The sequence below is a fragment of the Carcharhinus amblyrhynchos genome, unplaced genomic scaffold, assembly GCF_965287045.1.
Source record: "Carcharhinus amblyrhynchos unplaced genomic scaffold, sCarAmb.v2.hapA chromosome_329, whole genome shotgun sequence".
Taxonomy (NCBI): Eukaryota; Metazoa; Chordata; class Chondrichthyes; order Carcharhiniformes; family Carcharhinidae; genus Carcharhinus; species Carcharhinus amblyrhynchos.
In genome coordinates, this window is record NW_027650069.1 from 150,198 (window position 1) to 177,500 (window position 27,303).

The 27,303-nt window shown below is 46.9% G+C and overlaps 1 protein-coding gene across 4 annotated transcripts in view; it reads left to right on the top strand.

Annotated features, from left to right (window-relative positions):
* The window catches only part of LOC145339109 (transcription factor HES-7.1-A-like), a 98,629-nt gene extending 72,822 nt beyond the window's left edge, over positions 1–25,807 (top strand). For 3 of the 4 annotated variants that reach the window (XM_080183547.1, XM_080183546.1, XM_080183545.1), the window contains 3 exons: positions 23,978–24,073; positions 24,235–24,322; positions 25,110–25,807. In XM_080183547.1, coding sequence (XP_080039673.1) covers positions 23,978–24,073; positions 24,235–24,322; positions 25,110–25,639 — 714 coding nt within the window. In that variant the 3' untranslated portion in view covers positions 25,640–25,807. Of the gene's footprint in view, positions 1–23,573; positions 23,671–23,977; positions 24,074–24,234; positions 24,323–25,109 lie in introns of those variants that run through there. The other variant, XM_080183548.1, reaches the window with a different exon arrangement.
* Positions 25,808–27,303: the final 1,496 nt, after the last annotated feature.

Genomic DNA, 27,303 nt, shown 5'->3' on the forward strand with positions numbered 1-27,303 from the left:
ACTGCACACAGTACTCCAGCTGCGGCCTCACCAGTGCCCTATACAGCTGCAGCAAGACCTCCCTACTTTATATTCAATCCCCCTCGCTATGAAGGCCAGCATCCCATTCGCCTTCCTGACCACCTGCTGCACTTGCAGGCTGGGTTTTTGCGACTCATGCACAAGGACCCCGAGGTCCCTCTGCACCGTCACCTGCTGCAGTTTTTCTCCACGTAAGTAATAATCCTTCCTGCCATTATTTCTACCAAAGTGGACCACCTCGCACTTGCCAACATTAAATTCCATTTGCCAGTTCCTGGCCCATTTGCCCAGCCTATCTAGATCCTTCTGCAGACTCTCCACACCCTCCGCGCAATTTGCCGTTCCACCAATCTTGGTGTCATCAGCAAATTTTGACACCATACACTCGCTTCCCTCTTCCAGATCATCTATATAAATGGTAAATAGCTGAGGCCCCAGCACCGACCCCTGGGGCACTCCACTAGTCACCATCCACCAATCCGAATAGCACCCATTAACCCCCACTCTCTGCCTCCTATTTGACAGCCAATCCTCTATCCACGCTAACACCCTACCTCCAACTCCATGCCCCCTTACCTTCTGCAATAACCTCTTGTGAGGTACCTTGTCAAACGCCTTCTGAAAGTCAAGAAAGACCACATCCACCGGCTCTCCTCTATCCACCGCCCTAGACACATCCTCATAGAACTCCAATAAATTTGTCAGACACGACTTCCCCTTAACGAAACCGTGCTGCGTCTGCTCTATCAAGCAATTCCCCTCAAGATGTCTCGCTATTTCCTCCTTGATGACGGATTCTAACATTTTACCTACAACAGACGTTAAACTAACCGGCCTATAATTCCCTGCCTTTTGCCTGCCTCTCCTCCGAATCCATATCCGGATCATCCTTCAACTCTCCTCCCAATCCTTATCTGGATCATCCTTAAACTCTCCTCCCAATCCATATCTGGATCATCCTTCAACTCTCCTCCCAATCCATATCTGGATCATCCTTAAACTCTCCTCCCAATCCATATCCGGATCATGCTTAAACTCTCCTCCCAATCCATATCCGGATCATCCTTAAACTCTCCTCCAAATCCATATCCAGATCATCCTTAAACTCTCCTCCCAATCCATATCTGGATCATCCTTAAACTCTCCTCCCAATCCATATCTGGATCATCCTTAAACTCTCCTCCCAATCCATATCTGGATCATCCTTAAACTCTCCTCCGAATCCATATCTGGATCATCCTTAAACTCTCCTCCGAATCCATATCTGGATCATCCTTAAACTCTCCTCCGAATCCATATCTGGATCATCCTTAAACTCTCCTCCGAATCCATGTCTGCTTTCAATAGAGTCCCAAATTTACAATAAATTCTCAATAATTTAGTATGTAATCATCGAAGTAAAATCAAGTTTTATAGTTCTATCCGTTGCCCCAATGACTAATTGCTCGGTTTGATACATTGACAACTCTGTCACTGATTGGAAAATTACTCAGGTTTAAAACTTTCAGTGATAACGTTTATTAATGCATGACAACTTGGACTTTGTGACATTTCTGTCAATGAGTTGCTTCTTCTGCTTTACGTTGACACTTTCTTTCAATTCTGCCTCTGCGGCCATTTATTTGGTTCTGTCGCTCACTTGCACACCAATTGTTGCATTGTCAGGGATTTAACAGAAATTCCTAATATGAGAGGATCGGACCATGGACAACCCACTGCCTGTTGTAGAAAAACTGGGAAAGCTAAGAGTAATCAGTGGAACCCTTGTTCATAAACTGACTTCAAGCAGAGTCACTTAGAATGGGGCCAGCTTAGAATGGAAACAGAGTGAACAATTATTTCTAATGGAAGTGGGAGAGATTCCTTCAAATGAAGGTAATCGAGAAAGCAGTTGGAGTTTCATTCAATAATGTTCAAAATGGTCTCCCTGTGTTCTATAATCTTCTCACGCCCTGTGAGTTGATGTGTGAGGATGTCCTCTCACAATTTACCCAGAAGATGTTGCACAGAATTTTTACTTTTGGCGAAGCTGTTTCATTGTCTAGACCAGTTTGTCAGCTTTTTCTTACATTGATTCCTCCCAGATCCTGTTTAGAGTCTTTGATACCGGTTCTGGCTCCCCGCCCTCCCTCCGCCTTTCTTTCTCTCTCTCTCTCTGGCATGATGACCTTGTTGTTCCCTATTGGACAGAGAAGATCTGCAAATTGATGGCAAGAAGGATAAAGCGCTAAATGTAGGGAGGAAGTTCACTCAGTAAGAGAAAGAAGTCATTCAGCGCAATAACAAAAAGAAAGGATTAAGTATACACACAGCCACACAGCATACACACAGGTCAGGCCACATTGTTGCAATGCTGAATCCCCGTTATAGAACAAACTACAGAGAGTGCAGAATATCAAGTCCCTAGTGTGGTAAGACTGGGGATATGATGCCTATTTCAAAGGAGCAGAATTCATACAGGTTTGGAATAATAGCATGAATGGCAGAGCAGGCTCCAAGATCCAAATGACCTCCTCCTGCTCCTATCTTCTCTATTTCTATAATGCAAGATTATCTCAATGTTAATTAACATTAACCCAGATTAGAGAATGAATGCCTTTTTACAGAGCAGTTAAATCAGGGAGGAGCCTGAGACAGGGCAAAGACAGGTAAATATTGGTGAAACTGAGGTCTAGGTTGTGGGATGAGATTCGAGATGTGAAATGATATTTGATGTACAAAAAGTCACAGCAAATGCAAAAGACTGAGACTGCGGTTCAGCTCCATCACTTTTCTGTTGAAGCAACAGGATTCGGTAGGCCTCTACTCCCTGAACTTTGGTCAGTTTTATACCATAAAGATTCACCAATATCAGAGGGGGTGAAAAGAGGACACCTTAGATGTAAAATACAGTGAGGAATTGAGCACTGTTTGCTTCTCCTGAATACTCTGTTATACTTAGTTGTTTATATTTTAAGCTATTTCCACCTTCTCCTCTGTAATCCTCTACTTGTTGACGGACTCCTGTTCTGCTAACATAATCAATCAATGGAGTTTCTGGAGTAAGTGTGGCAATAATGCTGCTTCATTCTCTGTGTCTGGATTGGCTCCTGTTGGTAATCCATTTTATTTTCTATCTGATAAAACACTCCTTTTATTTTACTCATCATTTTGACTTCCAGCTGCTGCCAACACCTCATTGGCAGTGACCTGACAACTAATACCAAATTCCAGCCACTAAGACGATTATGTGTTAATTACACTGCCCTTCCCTCCCTTTCCCACTGCACCTTGTCTAACTTCTCCTACAATCCCTCCTCCATCCCCACCCATCCTAGCCTTGAACTCACATCTTTCGCAGCTCCTCTCTTACCTCCCCCATTCCCTCCCCAAATTCACCTTGATCAGGAGACTGAGACAAATCAAGCCCAAGATGGGGTGCAATGCCTTATCTGGTCAGCTTGGATCTTGTGGAAACCTTGAATTAGATACGATTGGAAAGTGATTTGGTCTTTGGGACAAGCAAAGAACAGATTAGGTTTGCCCGTTCCATTCTGAGTTTTGGCTTTGTAACTTTAAGTATACAGCAAAAAAAAGTGAAAATCTTGTGTTTCCATTAAGCTGTTAACCACCCAATGTCCCTTCCTGATGTTGACTGTTGCTTTTTCTAACATTGTTCCGTCCTTTGCTCAAAACAATGGATCCTCAGTCCTTGAAACTGCTGCCCATCATCTGTCTCCCCTTCCCCTCTTTCTCTCCGAAGTTCAACAGTTCCTCGATATTACAGAATCCGTATAGTGCAGAAGCACGACATTTTGCCCATCAAGCCTGCACTGATTCTCTGACAGTGCATCTTTCCCAGGCTAATCCACCTAATCTGCACATTTCTGGAGTGTGGGAGGAAAACGGAGCTCCCAGAGGAAACTCACACAGACACTGAGAGAATGTGCAGACTCCACACAGGCAGTCACCTGAGGCTGGAATCGAACCCAGGTGCCTGGCATTGTGAGGCAGCAGTGCTAACCACTGTGCCACCGTGCCATCCATTGTGCAAATCGTAGAATTCCTACAATGCAGAAAGAGGCCATTTGGCCCATCGAGCCTGCACTGACAGCAACCACAAATGTTAACACCTTTTAATGTGCTGGAGTATTTGTATTACTCGGAGAAGAAAGACTGCTGCTTTATATTGAAGAATTTACTTGGTGTGGTTAGCATCAATGTGGTATTGCACTCCAGACTTTACAGGGAACAGTAGAAAAAACACAATTTGTCAGTGAACATAATAAGAAGTCTCGCAACACCAGGTTAAAGTCCAACAGATTTATTTGTTGTGAACCCAACTCTCCACTCAACTGACAATTTGATTTGATTTATTATTGTCACAGGTATTAACGTACAGTGAAAAGTATTGTTTCTTATGTGCTAAACAGATAAAACATACCATTCATAGAGAAGGAAAGGAGAGAATGCAGAATGTAGTGTTACAGTCATAGCTAGGGTGTAGAGAAAGATCAACTTAATGCAAGGGAAGTCCGTTCAAAAGTTTGACAGCAACAGGGAAGAAGCTGTTCTTGAGTCGGCTGGTACATGACCTCAGACTTTTGCATTTTTTTCTCGAAGGAAGAAAGTGAAAGAGAGAATGTCCGGGGTATGTGGGGTCCTTGATTCCCAAGGCAGCGGGAAATGTAGACTGGTTTGCATGATGGATTGGGCAGTGCTCTGAAAGCTCGTGGTTCCAAATAAACCTGTTGGACTTTAACCTGGTGTTGTGAGACTTCCTATTATGGCCATCCCAGTCCCACGCTGGCATTTCCACATCATGTTCAGTGAATATAATTCATCTGCTGTGATCATAATGTATTCAATAATTATTTGAATAGAAACAATATGGCGGGGTATGGGTAAAAGGCAAGAGAATAGCACCAAATCATAATGCTCATTTTGAATGGCTAGTGCAGGCACAATGGGCTGAATGACCTCGTTCTCCATTCTAATAAAGCTGTGATATTGTGATGTGAATGTCTAACTTTCCCTTATCTCTATGATTCATCTCAATCACTCCTTGTGGTTTTAAGTTCCATATTGTCACCACTCTCTGTGCTCCTGATGTCTTTCATTGCTTTTCCTTTGTTATTAACCCTGGGGTCTAAGCACATGTCCTCATTATTAAAGGGTACTGACCATGATGCTGAGCCCACAACACAATTCTGTTAAAAGGTCAGTTACAGATGAGCAAGAAATATTGGTCTAGTCTCTTGCCAAAGTAGCCAAGAAAGGGAAGTTGAGAAGAAGATGGAAAAACCAAAAGTGTACCAGATTGGGAGGAATGAGAGAGGAAAAGATAAATGAAAGGGCTCTTTCAACACCTTGGGCAACCCTTTTCTGGAGCTGAATTTTTAATTCACCCATTGCTGTTTGTGTAGTGTTGGCACAATGGATAATAACTGTACAATTTATCATGTGTAAAGGTGCCTTGAGGCAATTCCAGGAGGCTTTATCAGGTACTATTTATTAGCTAGAAACAAATAGTGGAAAGGGAAAGGATAAATTTAGTAGAGTATAATTGATGGAGTTTAATATGGGGAAATATGGACTTAACCACTTTGTCAAGAAGAGCAAAAATGCAGTTTAGGATTTAAATGAAAGGAGATTGCAGAACTCTAACAGAAAGGCATCCAGTTTCCCTGTTACGTGATTCACAAAAGGTTAATGTGCAAATAAAACATTAAATGAATCCAAATGGAATGTTGGTGTTTATTGCAGAAGGAATGAATATATAAAGGTATGTTTTGCTGTAGTATACGTGCCTTGGTAAAATGACACCTGGATTACTGTATACAGATTTGGTCTTTTTGTTTGGAAAGGGATATAATTATGTTAGAAACTGTTCAGAGAAGATTCATTTGACTCATTCCGGGGATAAGAGGTTTTTCTTGTGAGAAATATTGAACAGATTGGGGTCTATAACCGTAGACTGAGAAGATTGAGAAGTGATCTTATTGAAACGTAAGATCTAAGAGGACTCACTGGGTGAATACTAGGAACATGTTTCCCCTTTAGTGGCGGAGACTAGGACTAGGAGACACTGATTTAGAATAAGACATCCCTCGTTTTAAATTGGAGATGTGGGGGATTTATTTTCTCTCAGAGGTTGTTAGTCTGTGGAAGTCTCTGTCCCAGGCAGCAGTGGAGGTATGATCAGTTCAGACTGACAGATTTTTCAGTGATAAGGGCATCAAGGGTTATTAGGGGTGAGGGACAGACAGAAAATGGAAATGTGACCACAATCAGATCAGCCATGATCTTATCGAATGGCAGAGAAGACTGAAAGGACTGAATATTGGCCAGCTGCTGCTCCTAACTCGATGTCCCTAGGAGACTGTTGTTTTCTGCAAATACGTTAATTGTGAAAAAAAATCCTTTGGAGAATAAATGAAAACTTTGCTAATTAACTTTCTTCCCTATTTACTGCAGATAAACCTGCTGCAGACATTGTTTGACCATTTAGTGTAATTAACCATGTTAATAACTTAGATTTCTGCATGACAGTTTCTAAGCTTGTAAATGACAGAAACATTAAAAATCTAATAAACAGTAAAGATTTCAGTGGACTTCACCAGGACATAAATAGACAGGTGAAATAAGTTTAAGTTTATTTGTTCATCACTAGTAGTCTTACATTAACACCGCAATGAAGTTCATACAATCATAGAATCCTACAGTGCAGAAAGAGGCCCTTTGGCCCATCGGGTCTGCACTGAGCACAATCCCACCCAGGCCCTACCCCCATATCCCTACATATTATACCCACTAATCCCTCTAACCTACGTTTCCCAGGACACTAAGGGGCAATTTCTTCGCACGGCCGATCAACCTAACCTGCACATTGTTGGACTGTGGGAGGAAACCGGAGAACCCGGAGGAAACCCACACAGACACGAGGAGAATGTGCAAACTCCATACAGACAGTAACCCGAGCCGGGAATTGAACCCAGGACCCTGGAGCTGTGAAGCAGCAGCGTTAATCACTGTGCCACCCACTGTGAAAATCCCCTAGTCGCCACACTCTAGCTCCTGATCGGGTACACCGAGGGAGAATTTAAAATGGCCAATGCTCCTAACCAGCACGTCTTTCAGACTGTGGGAGGAAACCAGAGCATCCAGAGGAAACCCACGCAGACACGGGGAGAACATGTCGACTCCACACAGACAGTGACCCAAGCTGGGAGTCGAACCTGGGTCCTTGGCGCTGTGAGGCAGCAGCGCTGACCCACTGTGTCACCGTGCCGCTGGGATTGAACCCGGGTCCCTGTGAGACAGCAGCGCTAACCCACTGTGTCACCGTGCCGCTGGGATTGAACCCGGGTCCCTGGCGCTGTGAGGCAGCAGCGCTAACCCACTGTGTCACCGTGCCGCTGGGATTGAACCCGGGTCCCTGGCGCTGTGAGGCAGCAGCGCTAACCCACTGTGTCACCGTGCCGCTGGGATTGAACCCGGGTCCCTGGCGCTGTGAGGCAGCAGTGCTAACCCACTGTGTCACCGTGCCGCTGGGATTGAACCCGGGTCCCTGTGAGACAGCAGCGCTAACCCACTGTGTCACCGTGCCGCTGGGATTGAACCCGGGTCCCTGTGAGACAGCAGCGCTAACCCACTGTGTCACCGTGCCGCTGGGATTGAACCTGGGTCCCTGTGAGGCAGCAGTGCTAACCCACTGTGTCACCGTGCCGCTGGGATTGAACCCGGGTCCCTGGCGCTGTGAGGCAGCAGTGCTAACCCACTGTGTCACCGTGCCGCTGGGATTGAACCCAGGTCCCTGGCGCTGTGAGGCAGCAGTGCTAACCCACTGTGTCACCGTGCCGCTGGGATTGAACCTGGGTCCCTGTGAGGCAGCAGTGCTAACCCACTGTGTCACCGTGCCGCTGGGATTGAACCCGGGTCCCTGGCGCTGTGAGGCAGCAGCGCTAACCCAATGTGTCACCGTGCCGCTGGGATTGAACCCGGGTCCCTGTGAGGCAGCAGCGCTAACCCAATGTGTCACCGTGCCGCTGGGATTGAACCCGGGTCCCTGTGAGGCAGCAGCGCTAACCCACTGTGTCACCGTGCCGCTGGGATTGAACTCGGGTCCCTGTGAGACAGCAGTGCTAACCCACTGTGTCACCGTGCCGCTGGGATTGAACCCGGGTCCCTGTGAGACGGCAGCGCTAACCCACTGTGTCCCCGTGCCGCTGGGATTGAACCCGGGTCCCTGGCGCTGTGAGGCAGCAGCGCTAACCCACTGTGTCACCGTGCCACTGGGATTGAACCCGGGTCCCTGGCACTGTGAGGCAGCAGCGCTAACCCACTGTGTCACCATGCCGCTGGGATTGAACCCGGGTCCCTGGCGCTGTGAAACAGCAGCGCTAACCCACTGTGTCACCGTGCCGCTGGGATTGAACCCGGGTCCCTGGCGCTGTGAGGCAGCAGCGCTAACCCACTGTGTCACCGTGCCGCTGGGATTGAACCCGGGTCCCTGGCGCTGTGAGGCAGCAGCGCTAACCCACTGTGTCACCGTGCCGCTGGGATTGAACCCGGGTCCCTGTGAGACAGCAGCGCTAACCCACTGTGTCACCGTGCCGCTGGGATTGAACCCGGGTCCCTGTGAGACAGCAGCGCTAACCCACTGTGTCACCGTGCCGCTGGGATTGAACCCGGGTCCCTGGCGCTGTGAAACAGCAGCGCTAACCCACTGTGTCACCGTGCCGCTGGGATTGAACCCGGGTCCCTGGCGCTGTGAGGCAGCAGCGCTAACCCACTGTGTCACCGTGCCGCTGGGATTGAACCCGGGTCCCTGTTGCTGTGAGACAGCAGCGCTAACCCACTGTGTCACTGTGCCGCTGGGATTGAACCCGGGTCCCTGTGAGACAGCAGCGCTAACCCACTGTGTCACCGTGCTGCTGGGATTGAACCCGGGTCCCTGTTGCTGTGAGACAGCAGCGCTAACCCACTGTGTCACCGTGCCGCTGGGATTGAACCCGGGTCCCTGTTGCTGTGAGACAGCAGCGCTAACCCACTGTGTCACCGTGCCGCTGGGATTGAACCCGGGTCCCTGTGAGACAGCAGCGCTAACCCACTGTGTCACCGTGCCGCTGGGATTGAACCCGGGTCCCTGGTGCTGTGAGGCAGCAGCGCTAACCCACTGTGTCACCGTGCCGCTGGGATTGAACCCGGGTCCCTGTGAGGCAGCAGCGCTAACCCACTGTGTCACCGTGCCGCTGGGATTGAACCCGGGTCCCTGGCGCTGTGAGGCAGCAGTGCTAACCCACTGTGTCACCGTGCCGCTGGGATTGAACCCGGGTCCCTGGCGCTGTGAGGCAGCAGTGTCAGCCCACTGTCAAATATGTGGCAGATAGAAAGAAACACAGAAAGAAGGAGGAATGAGAGAGATCATTTAAACTAACTGGCGTACTCTTTAAACAGAAAAACGAGAAACGAGACCTTGGCATTTGCAACAGAATCAAAATCCTGGAACTCCTGAACAGGAGTGTGACTATACCAACACTCAGCCACTGCAGTGGGTTCAAGAAGACAGCTCACCACCACCTTCTCAAGGGCAATTAGGGATGGGCAATAAATGCTGGCCTAGCAAGTGACACCCACATGTCGTGGGCAATGGAAAGGAATACACAGGACATAGATTTTGAAATAGAGAAATAGGGTACAAAAGCAAGGATTCTATATGAAAACTTTGTAAAACACTGGTTAGGCCCCAGTTGGTTTGAAACTGTCGATGCAATGAGCATTAGTATCCCTTGCTCTGCAACAACATCTTCCCAGCAGTCGTCTATGAGGGCTCTACCAGATAAAGTGGGATCTCCAAGCACTGCACACAAGTATGTCTGTAAAGTCACACCATCATTTCATTCCATCCAGCATGACAAAGCAGATCAAGTTCCACACCTCGCTCCCATCATCCCATTTCATCATCTAACTTCCCTAATATATTCTGCTTTTTCCATCCCCCTTATCTGTTTATCCGGCTTCCTCTTAAGTACATTTATGTGATTCCCTTCAACTGTTTGAGATGGGGCTTCTATATTCCACTTGCTGGGTGAAAATGTTTCCCCTAAATTCCTTACTGGATTTATTAATGGCTATCTTACATTAGTGACCGTCTCACAGCACCAGGTTAAGCTTTTGGAACACTGCTCCTTCATCGGGTGACTCAGGTGCTCCGAAAGTTCATGCTACCAAATAAATCTGCTGGACCTTAACCTGATGTTGTGAGACTTTTTACTGTGCCCATCCCAGTCCAATGTCGGCAACTTCATATTATATTTCTGAAGCCGAGTGTTAGCCTCACTCCGAAGTGGAAACACTTTCTTTATTCTCATTGACCAAACCCTGTCAAAATTCAAATTACTTAATTCATCACAACCTCTTTTTTCCAATCGAGTAAAGAATCCCAACTAGTTCAATATTTAGTCACGGTTTCATCTACAGAAAGTGTCTTTAGTTCTCATTGGGCCAGTGTTTGTTTTCTCTCTGGTTAGATATTAATCTGTTTATTTCATTGGTCCCATTTACTGTGAAAACAAATCCTTTCCACTTGGAAAAATGTACTTAGCACCATTGACTGTTTAACATGAGGCAAAACAAACCTTCAAGTTTATTTATTAGTCACAAGTAAGGCTTACATTAACACTGCAATGAAGTTAATGTGAAAATCCCCTAGTCCCCACACTCCGGCTCCTGCTGGGGTTACACTGAGGGAGAATTTAGCACGGCCCAATGCACCCTAACCAGCACGTCTTTCAGACTGTGGGAGGGAACTGGAGCACCCGGAGGAAACCCATGCAGACACGGGGAGAACGTGCAGACTCCGCACAAACAGTGACCCAAGCTGGGAATTGAACTCAGGTCCTTGGAGCTAACCACTGTGCCACCGTGCCGTCCCCAATTTATAGGGGTACAAATTTCTGACATAACCAGGAATAGTTCAGCTTTGAACGATATTGTATAGAGTTTAAGTGCGTGTTCCTGTCAAAAAAACTGCAAAGGGGAGAAGTACAGCTTGAAATTATTCTAATGGAAGATACTTGTTAAGTTTAAATGATCTCCCTCATTCCTCCTTCTTTCTGTGCTTATTTCTATCTGCCTCGTATTTGAGCGGCTGGTCCAGTGGTTAACACTGAGATACTTGGTTATATTTCTGCATTGTCACTCTGATGACTAACTGATTCCGACTCAACTGCACTGTTTCCTTGTTATAGTTTTCTCTCATGTCGAATCGTTTAGAATCGGACGAGTTTAAAAATAATAATCATGGGACAGTTAAAGCAGAAATGTGACTTCTGGCTGGTAAACTTTGAGCAACCAGTCAGCCTGTGGGAACTGTGAGATTCCGCCAGAGTAAAACACTAGCTAACACCTCTCCAAATCTGTTCACACCGACACTGAAAGCGCGGCCCGACCTGTAAGAGTTACACCGCTCTTCCCAGCAAAGGACACATCAAAAAGTTATGTGTTAAGTCACAAGTCACTGACAACTCGTGTCCCTCAATCCAATCGTGTTCTCATCCCAATAACAAATGTTTAGCACTAAAATCGCCTCAGGTCAGAATAGGGAAACAGCCTGTGGGAATAGACAGAGACTTTGCACAGTTTAAACCCCAGGGGTTAAGGATTAGGTAAGAAACAGTACAGTTAAGATTCCACTGCACCCTGTTCGAAGGTAATACATTGATGGGAGTTCGATAAAAAAAAAGAAAGTTTCAAGATAATTAGAAACAAGTGCAAAAATTAAATGGGGAACTTTTTAACAATTCTAATGGATACTGAGGTATCTATAAGGTGAAAAGCAGAGAGAGGCAAGAGTTCTTAGAGTGAGTTCTCCATAGCATTTCCTACATGTGTATATCTCCAGTCCAATAAGATAGGAGGCATAGCCGAACCTGATTCTTGAGAATAAAGCAGATCAAGTCTCGGTCAGGGAGCATTTGGGTGACAGTCATAAAGGTTTACAGCATGGAAACAGGCCGTTCGGTCCAACTTGTCCATGCCGCCCCTTTAACTCCTAAGCTAGTCCCAATTGACAGCATTTGGCCCATATCCCTCTATACTCATCTCACCATCTAAACCCTCTTTAAAAGACATAATTTTACCTGCCTCTACGTCTGGCAGCTTGTTCCAGACACTCATCACCCTCTGTGTGAAAAAATTGCCCCTCTGGACTCTTTTGTATCTCTCTCCTGTCACCTTCAAATCTATGCCCTCTAGTTTTAGACTCACCTACCTTTGGGAAAAGATACTGAATTTCTAGCTGATCTGTGTACATCCATTATTTTATAGATCTCTATAAGATCACCCCTCAGCCTTCTACACTCCAGAGAAAAAAGTCCCAGTCTATCCAGCCTCTCCTTATAACTCAATCCATCAAGTCCCGGTAACATCCTAGTAAATCTTTTCTGCGCTCTTTCTAGTTTAATAATATCCTTTCTATAATAGGGTGACCAGAACTGTATGCCAAGTGTGGCCTTACCAATGTCTTGTACAACTTCAACAAGACGTCCCAACTCCTGTATTCAATGTTCTGACCGATGAAACCAAGCATGCTGAATGCCTTCTTCACCACTCTGTCCATCTGTGACCCCACTTTCAAGGCGCTGTGAACATGTACCCCTAGATCTCTTTGTTCTGTAACTCTCCCCAGTGCCCTACCATTAACTGAGTAAGTCCTGCCCTGGTTCAGTCGACCAAAATGCAACACCTCACATTGATCTAATTAAACTCCATCTGCCATTCGTCAGCCCATTGGCCAATTGATCAAGATCCTGTTACAAATGGAGATAACTTTCTTCACTGTCCACTGTGCCACCAATCTTGGTGCATCAGAAAAGTTACTAACCATGCCTCCTATATTCTCATCCAAATCATTAATATAAATGTAAAATAACAACGGGCCCAGCACCAATCCCTGAGGCACACCGCTGGTCACAGGCCTCCAGTTTGAAATCCTCTACAATCACCCTCTGACCTCTGTCATAAATGTGAGAGAGGTGCAATGGAAAGGATGTCCCGCAGCATGGTACATTGGGGAGACCATGCAGACACTACAACAATGGATGACAATAACCAGGCAAGACTGTTCCCTTCCTTTTGGCAAACACTTCAGCGGTCACAGGCATTCGGCTTCTGATCTTCAGGTAAGTATTCTCCAAGGCAGCCTTCACGACACACGACAGCGCAGAGTCGCTGAGCAGAGACTGATAGCCAAGTTCCACACACATGAGGACGGCCTCGACTGGGATCTTGGGTTCATGTCACACTATCTGTAACCCCGATGACTTGCTGAAGCTTGCAACATCTCACTTACTGTCCTGTCTGGAGACAATACACATCTCATTAACCTGTGCTTAATGCTATCTCCACTCACACTGTCTGCACCTTTAAGACTTGATTCACTGTAAAGACTTGCATTCTAATCAGTATTCTGTAAACTGAGTGTGTGTCTTTATATACCCTGTTTGTGATCAGAACTCCCCACTCACCTGACCAAGGGGCAGAGCCCCGAAATCTAGTGGTGTTTGCTCCAAATAAACCTATTGGACTTTAACCTGATGTTATTCTGTCAGCAAGCCAGCATTGTATCCATTTAGATACTGCACCCTGGATGCTGTGAGATTTAACCTCATGCAATAACCTGCCGTACGGTACCTTGTCAAAGGCTTGCTAAAGTCCATGTAGACAACATCAACTGCACAGCAGGTTCAATGGGCCAAATGGTCGACATCTGCTCATATTCCTTCTGATGCCCTGAGCTGTGCATATGTCAGATCTGTGAGAGAGTTAGCTATTGATTTGTGCCCAATCTGGTATCCAGTGTATGTGACAGACACAGCCTGCACCCAGCACAGTGTCCAGTATCCTGCACCCAGCCCTGAACCCAGCCCTGCACCCAGCCCTGAACCCAGCACAGTGTCCAGTATCCTGCACCCAGCCCTGAACCCAGCCCTGAACCCAGCCCTGAACCCAGCCCTTCACCCAGCCCTGAACCCAGCCCTGAACCCAGCCCTGAACCCAGCCCTGAACACAGCCCTGCACACAGCCCTGAACCCAGCCCTTCACCCAGCCCTGAACCCAGCCCTAAACCCAGCCCTGAACCCAGCCCTTCACCCAGCCCTGAACCCAGCCCTTCACCCAGCCCTGAACCCAGCCCTGAACCCAGCCCTTCACCCAGCCCTGAACCCAGCCCTAAACCCAGCCCTGCACACAGCCCTGCACACAGCCCTGAACCCAGCCCTTCACCCAGCCCTGAACCCAGCCCTAAACCCAGCCCTGCACCCAGCCCTGCACCCAGCCCTTCACCCAGCCCTGCACCCAGCCCTTCACCCAGCCCTTCACCCAGCCCTGAACCCAGCCCTGAACCCAGCCCTAAACCCAGCCCTGAACCCAGCTCTGAACCCAGCCCTGAACCCAGCCCTGCACCCAGCCCCGCACCCAGCCCTGCACCCAGCCCTTCATCCAGCCCTTCACCCAGCCCTGCACCCAGCCCTGCACCCAGCCCTGAACCCAGCCCTGAACCCAGCCCTTCACCCAGCCCTGAACCCAGCCCTGAACCCAGCCCTGAACCCAGCCCTGAACCCAGCTCTGAACCCAGCCCTGAACCCAGCCCTGAACCCAGCCCTGCACCCAGCCCCGCACCCAGCCCTGCACCCAGCCCTGAACCCAGCCCTGCACCCAGCCCTGAACCCAGCCCTGAACCCAGCTCTGAACCCAGCCCTGCACCCAGCCCTGAACCCAGCCCTGCACCCAGCCCTGAACCCAGCCCTGAACCCAGCCCTGCACCCAGCCCTGCACCCAGCCCTGAACCCAGCCCTGCACCCAGCCCTGCACCCAGCCCTGAACCCAGCCCTGCACCCAGCCCTGAACCCAGCCCTGAACCCAGCTCTGAACCCAGCCCTGCACCCAGCCCTGAACCCAGCCCTGCACCCAGCCCTGAACCCAGCCCTGAACCCAGCCCTGCACCCAGCCCTGCACCCAGCCCTGAACCCAGCCCTGCACCCAGCCCTGAACCCAGCCCTGAACCCAGCCCTGCACCCAGCCCTGCACCCAGCCCTGAACCCAGCCCTGCACCCAGCCCTGAACCCAGCCCTGAACCCAGCTCTGAACCCAGCCCTGCACCCAGCCCTGCACCCAGCCCTGAACCCAGCCCTGCACCCAGCCCTGAACCCAGCCCTGAACCCAGCCCCGCACCCAGCCCTGAACCCAGCCCCGCACCCAGCCCTGAACCCAGCCCCGCACCCAGCCCTGAACCCAGCTCCTCTGCACCCAGCTGCTCTGCCCCCAGCTGCTCTGCCCCCAGCTCCTCTGCACCCAGCTCCTCTGCCCCCAGCTCCTCTGCCCCCAGCTCCTCTGCCCCCAGCTCCTCTGCCCCCAGCTGCTCTGCCCCCAGCTCCTCTGCCCCCAGCTCCTCTGCCCCCAGCTCCTCTGCACCCAGCTCCTCTGCACCCAGCTCCTCTGCCCCCAGCTCCTCTGCACCCAGCTCCTCTGCGCCCAGCTCCTCTGCCCCCAGCTCCTCTGCCCCCAGCTCCTCTGCACCCAGCTCCTCTGCGCCCAGCTCCTCTGCCCCCAGCTCCTCTGCACCCAGCTCCTCTGCGCCCAGCTCCTCTGCGCCCAGCTCCTCTGCCCCCAGCTGCTCTGCCCCCAGCTCCTCTGCCCCCAGCTGCTCTGCCCCCAGCTCCTCTGCCCCCAGCTCCTCTGCCCCCAGCTGCTCTGCAGCAAGCACAGCAGCAGTTTTGCAATGCCAATTTACTCTAGTTTGTATTTTGAGTGTCAGGATCTATTTCTCAGCGGTCACCCTGACATTGGAAACTGGAGTGAAGGTCGTGGATATTCAATATAAAAGGTTAATGGATTTCTCGGGAGTGACTCCACACACAAATCCATGTCTCACATTGAATGCCACATTCACTTTCAGAAAATGAACAATCTCTGGGCGGTCTGGTGAGATTCTTGCCTTATTGTTTGGTTACATTGAGCTCCAATTCGGGTGGGGTAAAGCGGAGGTTTGTGCTCTCTCACCCCGGATTACTCTATCTTTGGGGTGGGGGGGATTGAATCTGCTGTCGAATACAATAGTGCAGCATCAGTGGAGAACATTAATAATTGGAAAGGGGCCACTGGTTTCCAATGCGCGGAGGATTAGCAGCGTTTTGTTCGTGTCACTAACCGCTGAATTGTTGCTTTAATGACAAAAGCAGCAAGGTCAAAGTAACAGATATTCCATAAAAACAAACCCTTAATTACTTCAACTAGCAAAATGGAGGGGCTGCTTATCTTAACGTCTCCAACGCAGTGGCATTTACTGGAAGCAGTTAAACAGGAACACAGTCCAGTTACAGTTAAACAGGAACACAGTCCGGTTACAGTTAAACAGGAACACAGTCCGGTTACAGTTAGACAGGAACACAGTCCGGTTACAGTTAAACAGGAACACAGTCCGGTTACAGTTAAACAGGAACACAGTCCGGTTACAGTTAAACAGGAACACAGTCCGGTTACAATTAAACAGGAACACAGTCCAGTTACAGTTAAACAGGAACACAGTCCGGTTACAGTTAAACAGGAACACAGTCCGGTTACAGTTAAACAGGAACACGTCCAGTTACAATTAAACAGGAACACAGTCTGGTTACAGTTAAACAGGAACACAGTCCGGTTACAGTTAAACAGAAACACAGTCCGGTTACAGTTAAACAGGAACACGTCCAGTTACAATTAAACAGGAACACAGTCTGGTTACAGTTAAACAGGAACACAGTCCGGTTACAGTTAAACAGGAACACAGTCCGGTTACAGTTAAACAGGAACACGTCCAGTTACAATTAAACAGGAACACAGTCTGGTTACAGTTAAACAGGAACACAGTCCGGTTACAGTTAAACAGGAACACGTCCAGTTACACTTAAACAGGAACACAGTCCGACTATCATGAAATAGGAACACAGTCCAGTTACAGTTAAACAGAAACACAGTCCGGTTACAGTTAAACAGGAACACAGTCCGGTTACAGTTAAACAGGAACACAGTCCAGTTACAGTTAAACAGAAACACAGTCCGGTTACAGTTAAACAGGAACACAGTCCAGTTACAGTTAAACAGGAACACAGTCCAGTTCCAGTTAAACAGGAACACAGTCCGGTTACAGTTAAACAGGAACACAGTCCAGTTCCAGTTAAACAGGAACACAGTCCGGTTACAGTTAAACAGGAACACAGTCCAGTTCCAGTTAAACAGGAACACAGTCCAGTTCCAGTTAAACAGGAAAAATGTCCGGTCATGGTTAAACAGGAAAACAGTCCAGTTGCTTAGGGTTATGGGGGTTTACAGCACAGAAAGAAGTCCTTTGGCCCATCATGTCCAAACCACCCATCACCTATCTATTCTAATCCTATTTTCCAGCTCTTGGTACATATACACGGGTAGATAGATTTCTGATTGATAAGGGAATTAAGGGTTATGGGGAGCAGGCAGGAAAGTGGAACTGATCCACTTGAGATCAGCCATGATCTTGTTGAATGGCGGGGCAGCTTCGAAGGGTTAGATGGCCTACTCCTGCTCCTATTTCTTATGTTCTTATAAGCCTCGTCTGTTATGGCATTTCAAGTCCTGAGCTAAATGCATCTGTAATGTTGTGAGGGTTCCTGCCTCTACACCAGGTTTACAAGATTATGACACAGTAGCCCAGTGGTTAGCATTGCTGCTTCACAGCTCCAAGGACCTGGGTTCGATTCCCGGCTCGGGTCACTGCCTGTGTGGAGTTTGCACATTCTCCTCATGTCTGGGTGGGTTTCCTCCGGGTGCTCCGGTTTCCTCCCACAGTCTGAAGATGTGCAGGTTAGGTTGATTGGCTGTGCTAACATTGCCCCTTAGTGTCTTGAGATGTGTAGGTAGAGGGATTAGCAGCTAAGTATGTAGAGATTTGGGGGTAGGACCTGGATGGGATTGTGGTCGGTACACACTCAATGGGCCAAATGGCTTCCTTCTGCGCTGTAGGGTTTCTGTGATTCTGTGAAAGTCTCACAACACCAGGTTAAAGTCCAACAGGTTCAGGTGACATCATGAGCTTTCAGAGTGCTGCTCATTCATCAGGTGACTCACCAGAATTTATCTACTTTTAATGTGCTTTAAGACTTCCAGCACCACCTTCTCTGTAATATGTACACTCCTCAAGACATCACTATTTATTTCCCCAAGTTCCCGAACGTCAATGCCTTTCCCAACAGGGAACAATATTCCCAGTAAATATTGATGAGAAATATTCAATTAGGATCTTAGTCATCTCTTGTGGCTCTGCACATAGACAACCTTGTTGATCCTTAAGCAGCCCTACTCTCCCCCGAGCTACTCTTTTACCCATTATGTATTTGTAGAAGCTCTTTGGATTCTCCTTTGCCTTACCTGCCAAAACAATCTCGTGTCCCCTTTTTGCCCTCCTGATTTCTCTCTTAACTCTGCTCTGACACCCTCTTATACTCTTCAAGGGATCCACTTGGTTCCAGCTCCATATGAATGCCATGTGCCTCCTTCTTCTTCTCGATCAAGGCCTCAGTATCCTGAGTCATCCAGGGCTTCCTACTTCTACTAGCCTTGCCCTGCACTCTGAGATTTATTTTAAAGTGAATAAACCTTTAGGGACTTTAACCTAGTGTTGTGAGATTTCTTACTGTACCCAACCCAGTCCAATGCCAGCATTGCCACATCATAATATTGTACACCTGGATCAGCTTTTCTTCCTCCCCACCCACCTGTCCCGCCAGCCCCCACCCACCTCAGCCTTCTCTACCCCAAGGGAAACAACCCCCCAGGCGAACCAACCTCTTTCCAGTGCTGGAACTCTGCATCCCAGGTAACATGTTACAAATGTAATTTTACATTCTCTCATTCTCCTATCGCCCGTCCTGAATGAGTGAAGATTAATTCAAGGCCCTTGTGACTTTTACTCACAAAATCAAACAGATTTTGTTCTAAATTAAAGAACATAAACACTCAATAGCGAATCTATGGGAAAGGGGATGACGGAAGTTGTATAGACAAAACTTCTTCAGCTTGTTGACACTGACACCAAACTCTACACAGGCCACAGTCAATCAGTAAGACCGGCCGCAGCCCCCTCCCTCACCCCTCCGCCAGCCGCCCCGAGTCAGGGACACAGAAACAGACACCTTGCTAAAGCTGAGAAATCTGCAGCGTTTCCAGTCAAATTGCAAGAAAAAGGTTCAGAAGGTGACAAAGGTTGGGCGTGGGAATATCAGGGAGATAGCTCGATGGAGAAAGTTGGATATTAGGCGGATTGTTAAGTGACCGTCAAAGAGACTGAGAGATGAAAGGACATTAACTCAGTACGAGCATGTGCCAATCTGGCCTTTGAACTTTAAAGTCTTTGATGAGCCGACACCTCCCACACTCCAGTAAACCGGGGCTGAGGAAGGAAAGTGAGGTGGGATCTGGGATATTAATGTTAGAATGATTCCCACCCTAACACCTCGACCTGGGAGTGTGCTGGGAGTGTGGGTGCACTTACACGGAGTTTCACTAAAACTCTCCCACTGACTGTTATATCAGCTGATCAATGAAAGGACAGTTTTAATTATTGACTGATTCCTAACGCTGTATTTCAGACTGTGAGGTCCTAGAAAACCGTTTTACTATCACCTCACTCAATCCAGAAATCACATTGTTTCATCAACTACCAACCATCCCACTGAGAACTGATTTTGGGAACAGATTAGCACATTTCCGATTGGCTCCATCACTAAAATCTCTTTGAATTTGAAATAACTGCTACTGTTACAGGGACATTAAGCATCAGATCAGCAAAGAGCGTGAGGAGAGAGGTCACTGTGTCCACAGCTGGAGTTCAGGGCTAGTTTTACTGGAGTTATTCTGGTGAATGGTGGAACAAGCTGCCATGGACACATCCCGATACTAACATGAGGGAGTTACTGCTGACCTTTTCCAAAACAATATCCCTGATCCCTCAATCTGGGTCAGGTAGGTTACACTGCGATTTAATCGTGGCTTTTGACAGAGTACAGTGGAGAGCAGTTAGAGTCAGTACAGGGACATGGCACTTTAGGATTCTCCACTCCTCCCAATGCAGTCTGTATTGACATCTACATAAACTGACTGTGTCCTGACACATGGACCTGAGACTTTTACACAGAACACAGTCCCGCCATGGCCAATGACGAGAGGATCCTCATTGTGGAATCTGCTTCTTCCTAACCCCGTTTACAGCATATTCTGGCTGTATCAGTTGGACTGTGCGGGATATCTGGACAGTCAGTGTCTCCCTGAGGGGTTTCTGTACACTCACTGTTTGCAGTTTGTCTGCACGCTAATTCTGCCTGTGCGATATATCTGCACATTCGCACTGCGAGTTTCTGTAAACTTTTAAATCCAGCCGCGAAAGAAACTTTCCCGGAATGAGAAAATAATCACATCGGATAGATGGCAAAAGACCAAGTGAAGAGGTATTCAGCACATAAACTCGCAGCCTTTTGTTCTGACACCAGAACCCGCGGTGGCATCAATTGGACGCGTGTAAGACACAAGTTGTCACCTTCCTGTCATTTACAGCTTCCCAAACTGTTCAATGAATCTGTGCTCAGGGGAAAAACAATGATCCTTTAGGACTGCCTCTGAACTTCTTTAGGGAACATTTCCAGAACATTCCTACATTGTTACATGATAGAGAGTGTTCATCAGATCCTCAATTCTGAAGTCTCTACACAATCAAATCAGTTCACATATCTGAGTGTCTCTGTTTGGGGAACTATACAACCCTCTCAGTAAATTCACTCACAAAGTGTTTATCCTTTAAATCCGTGAAGAAATAATCACCCAAAATAACATTGCCCCTGATATTTATTCCTCTTGTTCAACAGTGACATCCTGTTAGAGATCAACCTTATCCCAATTATACAGTGAGATAGATAGATAGACAGACAAAAAGACAGGTAGATAGACACATAGATAAATAGATAGACAGACAGGTAGATAAATAGATAGATAGATAGATAGATATACAAGTTTCTACAGAATGCATGTGCCAATCTGGCCTTTGAACTTTAAAGTCTTTGATGAGCCGACACCTCCCACACTCCAGTAAACCGGGGCTGAGGAAGGAAAGTGAGGTGGGATCTGGGATATTAATGTTAGAATGATTCCCACCCTAACACCTCGACCTGGGAGTGTGCTGGGAGTGTGGGTGCACTTACACGGAGTTTCACTAAAACTCTCCCACTGACTGTTATATCAGCTGATCAATGAAAGGACAGTTTTAATTATTGACTGATTCCTAACGCTGTATTTCAGACTGTGAGGTCCTAGAAAACCGTTTTACTATCACCTCACTCAATCCAGAAATCACATTGTTTCATCAATTACCAACCATCCCACTGTATAAGATGTTGAGAGATATTGATCGGGTGCATTCTCAGAGGCATTTTCCCAGGGCTGAAATGGCTGCCACAGGAGGACACAGGTTTAAGGTGCTGGGGAGCAGGTACAGAGGAGATGTCAGGGGTAAGTTTTTCACTCAGAGGCTGGTGAGTGAGTGGAATCGGCTGTCGGAGGTGGTGGTGGAGGCGGATTCGATAGGCTATTTTAACAGACTTCTGGATGAGTATATGGGACCTAATAGGATTGAGAGTTATAGGTAAATCTAGTAGGTAGAGAAATGATCGGCGCAACTTGTGGGCCGAAGGGCCTGTTTGTGCTGTTTCGATGTTCTATGTTCTAGCTGATTTTGGGAACAGATTAGCACATTTACGATTGGCTCCATCGCTAAAATCTCTTTGACTTTGAAACAGGTCACACTGCGATTTAATCGTGGCTTTTGACAGAGTACAGTGGCGAGCAGTTAGAGTCAGTACAGGGACATGGCACTTTAGGATTCTCCACTCCTCCCAATGCAGTCTGTATTGACATCTACATAAACTGACTGTGTCCTGACACATGGACCTGAGACTTTTACACAGAACACAGCCCCGCCATGGCCAATGACGAGAGGATCCTCATTGTGGAATCTGCTTCTTCCTAACCCCGTTTACAGCATATTCTGGCTGTATCAGTTGGACTGTGCGGGATATCTGGACAGTCAGTGTCTCCCTGAGGGGTTTCTGTACACTCACTGTTTGCAGTTTGTCTACACGCTAATTCTGCCTGTGCGATATATCTGCACATTCGCACTGCGAGTTTCTGTAAACTTTTAAATCCAGCCGCGAAAGAAACTTTCCCGGAATGAGAAAATAATCACATCGGATAGATGGCAAAAGACCAAGTGAAGAGGTATTCAGCACATAAACTCGCAGCCTTTTGTTCTGACACCAGAACCCGCGGTGGCATCAATTGGACGCGTGTAAGACACAAGTTGTCACCTTCCTGTCATTTACAGCTTCCCAAACTGTTCAATGAATCTGTGCTCAGGGGAAAAACAATGATCCTTTAGGACTGCCTCTGAACTTCTTTAGGGAACATTTCCAGAACATTCCTACATTGTTACATGATAGAGAGTGTTCATCAGATCCTCAATTCTGAAGTCTCTACACAATCAAATCAGTTCACATATCTGAGTGTCTCTGTTTGGGGAACTATACAACCCTCTCAGTAAATTCACTCACAAAGTCTTTATCCTTTAAATCCGTGAAGAAATAATCACCCAAAATAACATTGCCCCTGATATTTATTCCTCTTGTTCAACAGTGACATCCTGTTAGAGATCAACCTTATCCCAATTATACAGTGAGATAGATAGATAGACAGACAAGAAGACAGGTAGATAGACACATAGATAGATAGATAGATAGATAGATAGATAGATAGATAGATAGATAGATAGATAGATAGATAGAAAGAAACTTGCTTTCCACTGTAAAGTCTTTGTTGTGGCAACACCTCCCACATTCCAGTAAATAATGATTGATATTGGAAGTTGAGATGAGGGTTAGAATATTTAAGAATGTGTTTCTCATTCTGCCTGTAAAGTGTGACTTATGAACTTTATTTAATTGTAGAATTAATTCAATCACCTGTGGATATAAATAAGCCACTAGATACTCGGTCAACATTGACCAGGTCTTGTTATTTTGTACAGTCACAGATTTTAATGTGTATTTAATCGATTTGAGTGGAACATATATTTGAGATGTTAATTAAGAATTGAAAATTCTGCCCTCACAGTTGTCAACGCTTCAGGTTATTTAATTAATGAAATTATGAACGATACTTAGTTGGTTTTAGAATTTTTCTCCCGTTCTTTGGTCAGTGTGTTTTGGATTATTAACGCTGGGAATTTGTGTGGCCTGAATCTGATTGGAATTTGGAAGCGGAGTGAGATTTAGTCAATCCGGCCACTTTGCATCTGGATGTCACTTGCTTTGTCTTTCCATCTCTGCGGGAGTTCCGAGCAAATGTACAGCGAGAATCCAACACCTCTGGAGAATCACTGATCAAACACAGCCGCGATCCGGCCTCCCCCCCGTCACATGGAGCCCGCTTTCTCTATATAAACACAGGCACCTCGAACCGGCCACTAACTTCCAACTCTGGCGACCTGGGACGCGGCACAAGTGGCCAACCATGAAGATGGCGGCGGAATCATCTGATCTGAAAGAGGTTAAAAAGGTAAAACTATTGGATAGTGTCTGAGCGAAAGGATATATTGGAGCTAAACACTAAATAATCTCAAGGACGGTGCATTTCCTGTGCCATTCTTTTCATTTTCAATAAATATTTGCATTTAGGATGAGATATTGATTGATTTGAATAATTCCGGAGGATAATTGGGTGAGAGAGCAGTGAAGTCTCTCTCTGTCTCTCCGCCAAAGCCGCCCTGACCCGGGGGGGCACGGGGGGGAGGGGGGCACTCAATACTAAATATAAACTTCCTTCCAGAGTCACAGAAAAACATTCTTCCATTCAATATCCGCAGTTACTTAAACCCTTGGTGGAAAAGCGGAGGCGAGACCGAATGAACCGGAGTTTAGACCAACTGAAATGCTTCCTAATGAAACATAACCAGATTGAGGTGAGGGCGTCTTCCCTGATTTCTCCTCTATTTGTGTCAATACAATCATTGGGCTGGTAAAGAGACTTTCTTCAGCCTCTCCATTTGAGGTGGGCTTCGCTGGCATTGCTTTCCACTTTTACCCAGGTTCCTTTTTCTTCTTTCTGTCCTTTTCTCTTTAGAGTTTCCGAAATGGGAAAATGGAGAAAGCCGAGATTTTGGAAATGACGGTGCAGTATCTGAGAAACGTGGCGCTTGCGAATGGTCAGGGTGGGTATCTGCTCTGGGTCTCTCTCTCTCTGTCTGCCCCGTGTCCCTGTAACTCATTGATCAATCTCTCTCTCGGCGATATCCACATCTTTCTCATTTTAACAGATTAACTCCGAGCCGCTCATTGCTACAGCTTATTAGCAGGGTAAATATATGGGGTGACGGGGATAGGGCCTGGCTTGGATTGTGCTCGGTGCAAACTCGATGGGCTGAAAGGCATCCTTCTGTACTGTAAGGATTCTGTGATAACGGTGATTCTCAGCACCTTCCTCTCTGCGGCTGATTCGAAAAGATTTGTAACAATAAATCAAAGTCTAAAAATCTGAAACCAAAAGAGAAAATACTGGAAAATATCAAAGCTTGGAGAAAGGATCATCTGGACTCGAAACGGCGGCTCTTTTCTCTCCTTACAGAGGCTTCCAGACCTGCTGAGATTTTCCAGCATTTTCTCTTTTGGTTTCAGGTTCCAGCGTCTGCAGCAAACTGCTTTTAACTAAAAATCAGAACATTTTCTGTTGGGTAAAGTCTCATTCCCATTTGACGTCGAGGTTATTTATTAACGTCACATTAACACTGCAATGAAGTTACTGTGAAAATCCCGGGGGAAAACCGGAGTTCCGGGTGTTAACCCTTTTGCTGCAGTTTAAAATGAATCGATTACAGATTTAACAGAATATTAACATTTATGAATATCATTTTTCCAAAACATAGCAAAGAGAAAGGTGTGACTATTATGGGATGTTGATATTGTTGCTGTCTATCATTAACCAAATATCTATTTAAACAGAACAACAGAGCACAGAAATCACGCGGCAGAATTACGAGGCTGGCTTTAAGGAATGCCTTCTGCAGGTGAATAGCTTCGTCAGGAGCTGTGGCAGGTTCAACTCGCAGACTAAGAGCAGTTTGATGGAGCGGCTGGCTTTCTTTGTGGACCGGTCCAGCGATGAGAAGCAAAGCGGCCGGATCCCGGAGTGCGGGCCCAACCTGCCGTCTCTGAGAGCGGGACAGCTGGAGGCTGAGGACTGGGATGTGAGGCCCCCCGGCGCCGCCAGCAGCGCCCGGCCGCTGGCCATTGGAGCCGCGGTCAGCAGCGCCCCTTCCACACACACTGTGTCCAGTCCTCTGCCTGTTCCCTCACACCACACCATCAACCGGATCAACTTCATCGCCACAGACCATGAACTGAATGACTCGGGCTGTGCACACATTGAGAATTTTCCCCAGAAAGTCACCGAGTCGCCTAAACCCGCCTTGAGACAGCGACATCCAGGGAGAATAAGTGTTTCACACAGTGTCTGGAGACCGTGGCCTTAACTTCACCGGCAAAACAACCCCTCCCATATAGAATGATGACATTGTCTGCTAGTTATAAAATTAGCCAGATCCTGCGCTTTATCTATAATAAATACTATCTATTCTATTTTAAAATTACAGATATTTCATTAGTTTTTAATTTTCTTAATATTCCCTATGTATTCAGTGACTCTCGCGTTACATTTATTGTAAATAAAGATTTTAACAATTTCTTTATTCGCGTCCTTCTGTTATTTAATTACTGGAACTGAGATTGTGCAAATGTTACAAAACTATTCTACCCCGTTTCATAGGAATCGACTGACTCACCTCCGACCCCCACACTGTCTGTCCCTTCATTAATCAATCATCATCATCACACACACACACACACACACACACAGATAATCACACAGGTCCACACACACAGATACAGATAATCACACAGATACACACACACACACACACACACACACACACACAGATAATCACACAGATACACACACACAGATACAGACAAACATACACACTCTCACACCCAGGTACACACACACACACACACAGATAATCACACAGATACACACACACACATACAGATAATCACACAGATACACACAGATATACAGACGCACACACTCACATTCGGACACACACAGACCCACACTAACTCACACCCAGATTCACACAGATCCATACTCCCTCACGTTTGGACACACTCAGACCCCCTCACATTCAGACACACACAGACCCACAGTCCCTCACACTCAGTTACACACAGAGCCACACTCCCTCACACTCAGTTACACACAGAGCCACACTCCCTCACACTCAGTTACACACAGAGCCACACTCCCTCACACTCAGATACACACAGACCCACACTCCCTCACATTCACACACACACAGACCCACACTCTCTCTCACAGTCAGATACACAGACACATAGACTGGGATTGTTCTCCTTGGAGCTGAAAAGATTAAGGGGGAGTTTAATAAAGGTTTTCAAAATCACAAAGGGTTTCATGCTGAAAACATGAAGGAACTAGTCTGATTGCCGAAGATTCAAGATAACAGATCCCCAATGGCTGACACAGTAAGAGCTACTAGACTAGCATGGAATTAGTTATTATTGCAGCAAGGTGTTGTGATCTAGGCAGCTCTGTCTGGATTGGGAGCAATCTGATTCATTAGGAATCTTCAAAATTAAAATTAATAAATACTTGAAAAGGAAGAACATTGTAGAAAAAGGGGAAATAGTGTGAGAAGTGGGATTTATGCGATAATCTATTCAAAGAGCTGGCATGGGAATGATGGGCCGAATTGTGTTTCGCTGCATCATTCTATCATTTTTCAGTGAGAGGATTTGAGGGTCATGGAATTTTACAGCAAATTTTCAGACTGGAAGCCAGTTACCAGCGATGTACCACAGGGATCAGTGATGGGTCCTCTGTTATTTGTGATTTTTATCAATGACTTGGAAGAGGGGGCTGAAGGGTGGGTTCATAAATTTGCTGATGACACCACGATTGGTGGAGTAGTGGATGAGGTGGAGGGCTCTTGCAGGCTGCAAAGAGACATTGATAGGATGCAGAGCTGGGCAGAAAAGTGGCAGATGGAGTTTAACCCTGATAAGTGCGAGGTGATTCATTTTGGTAGGACAAACTTGAATGCAGATTACAGGGTCA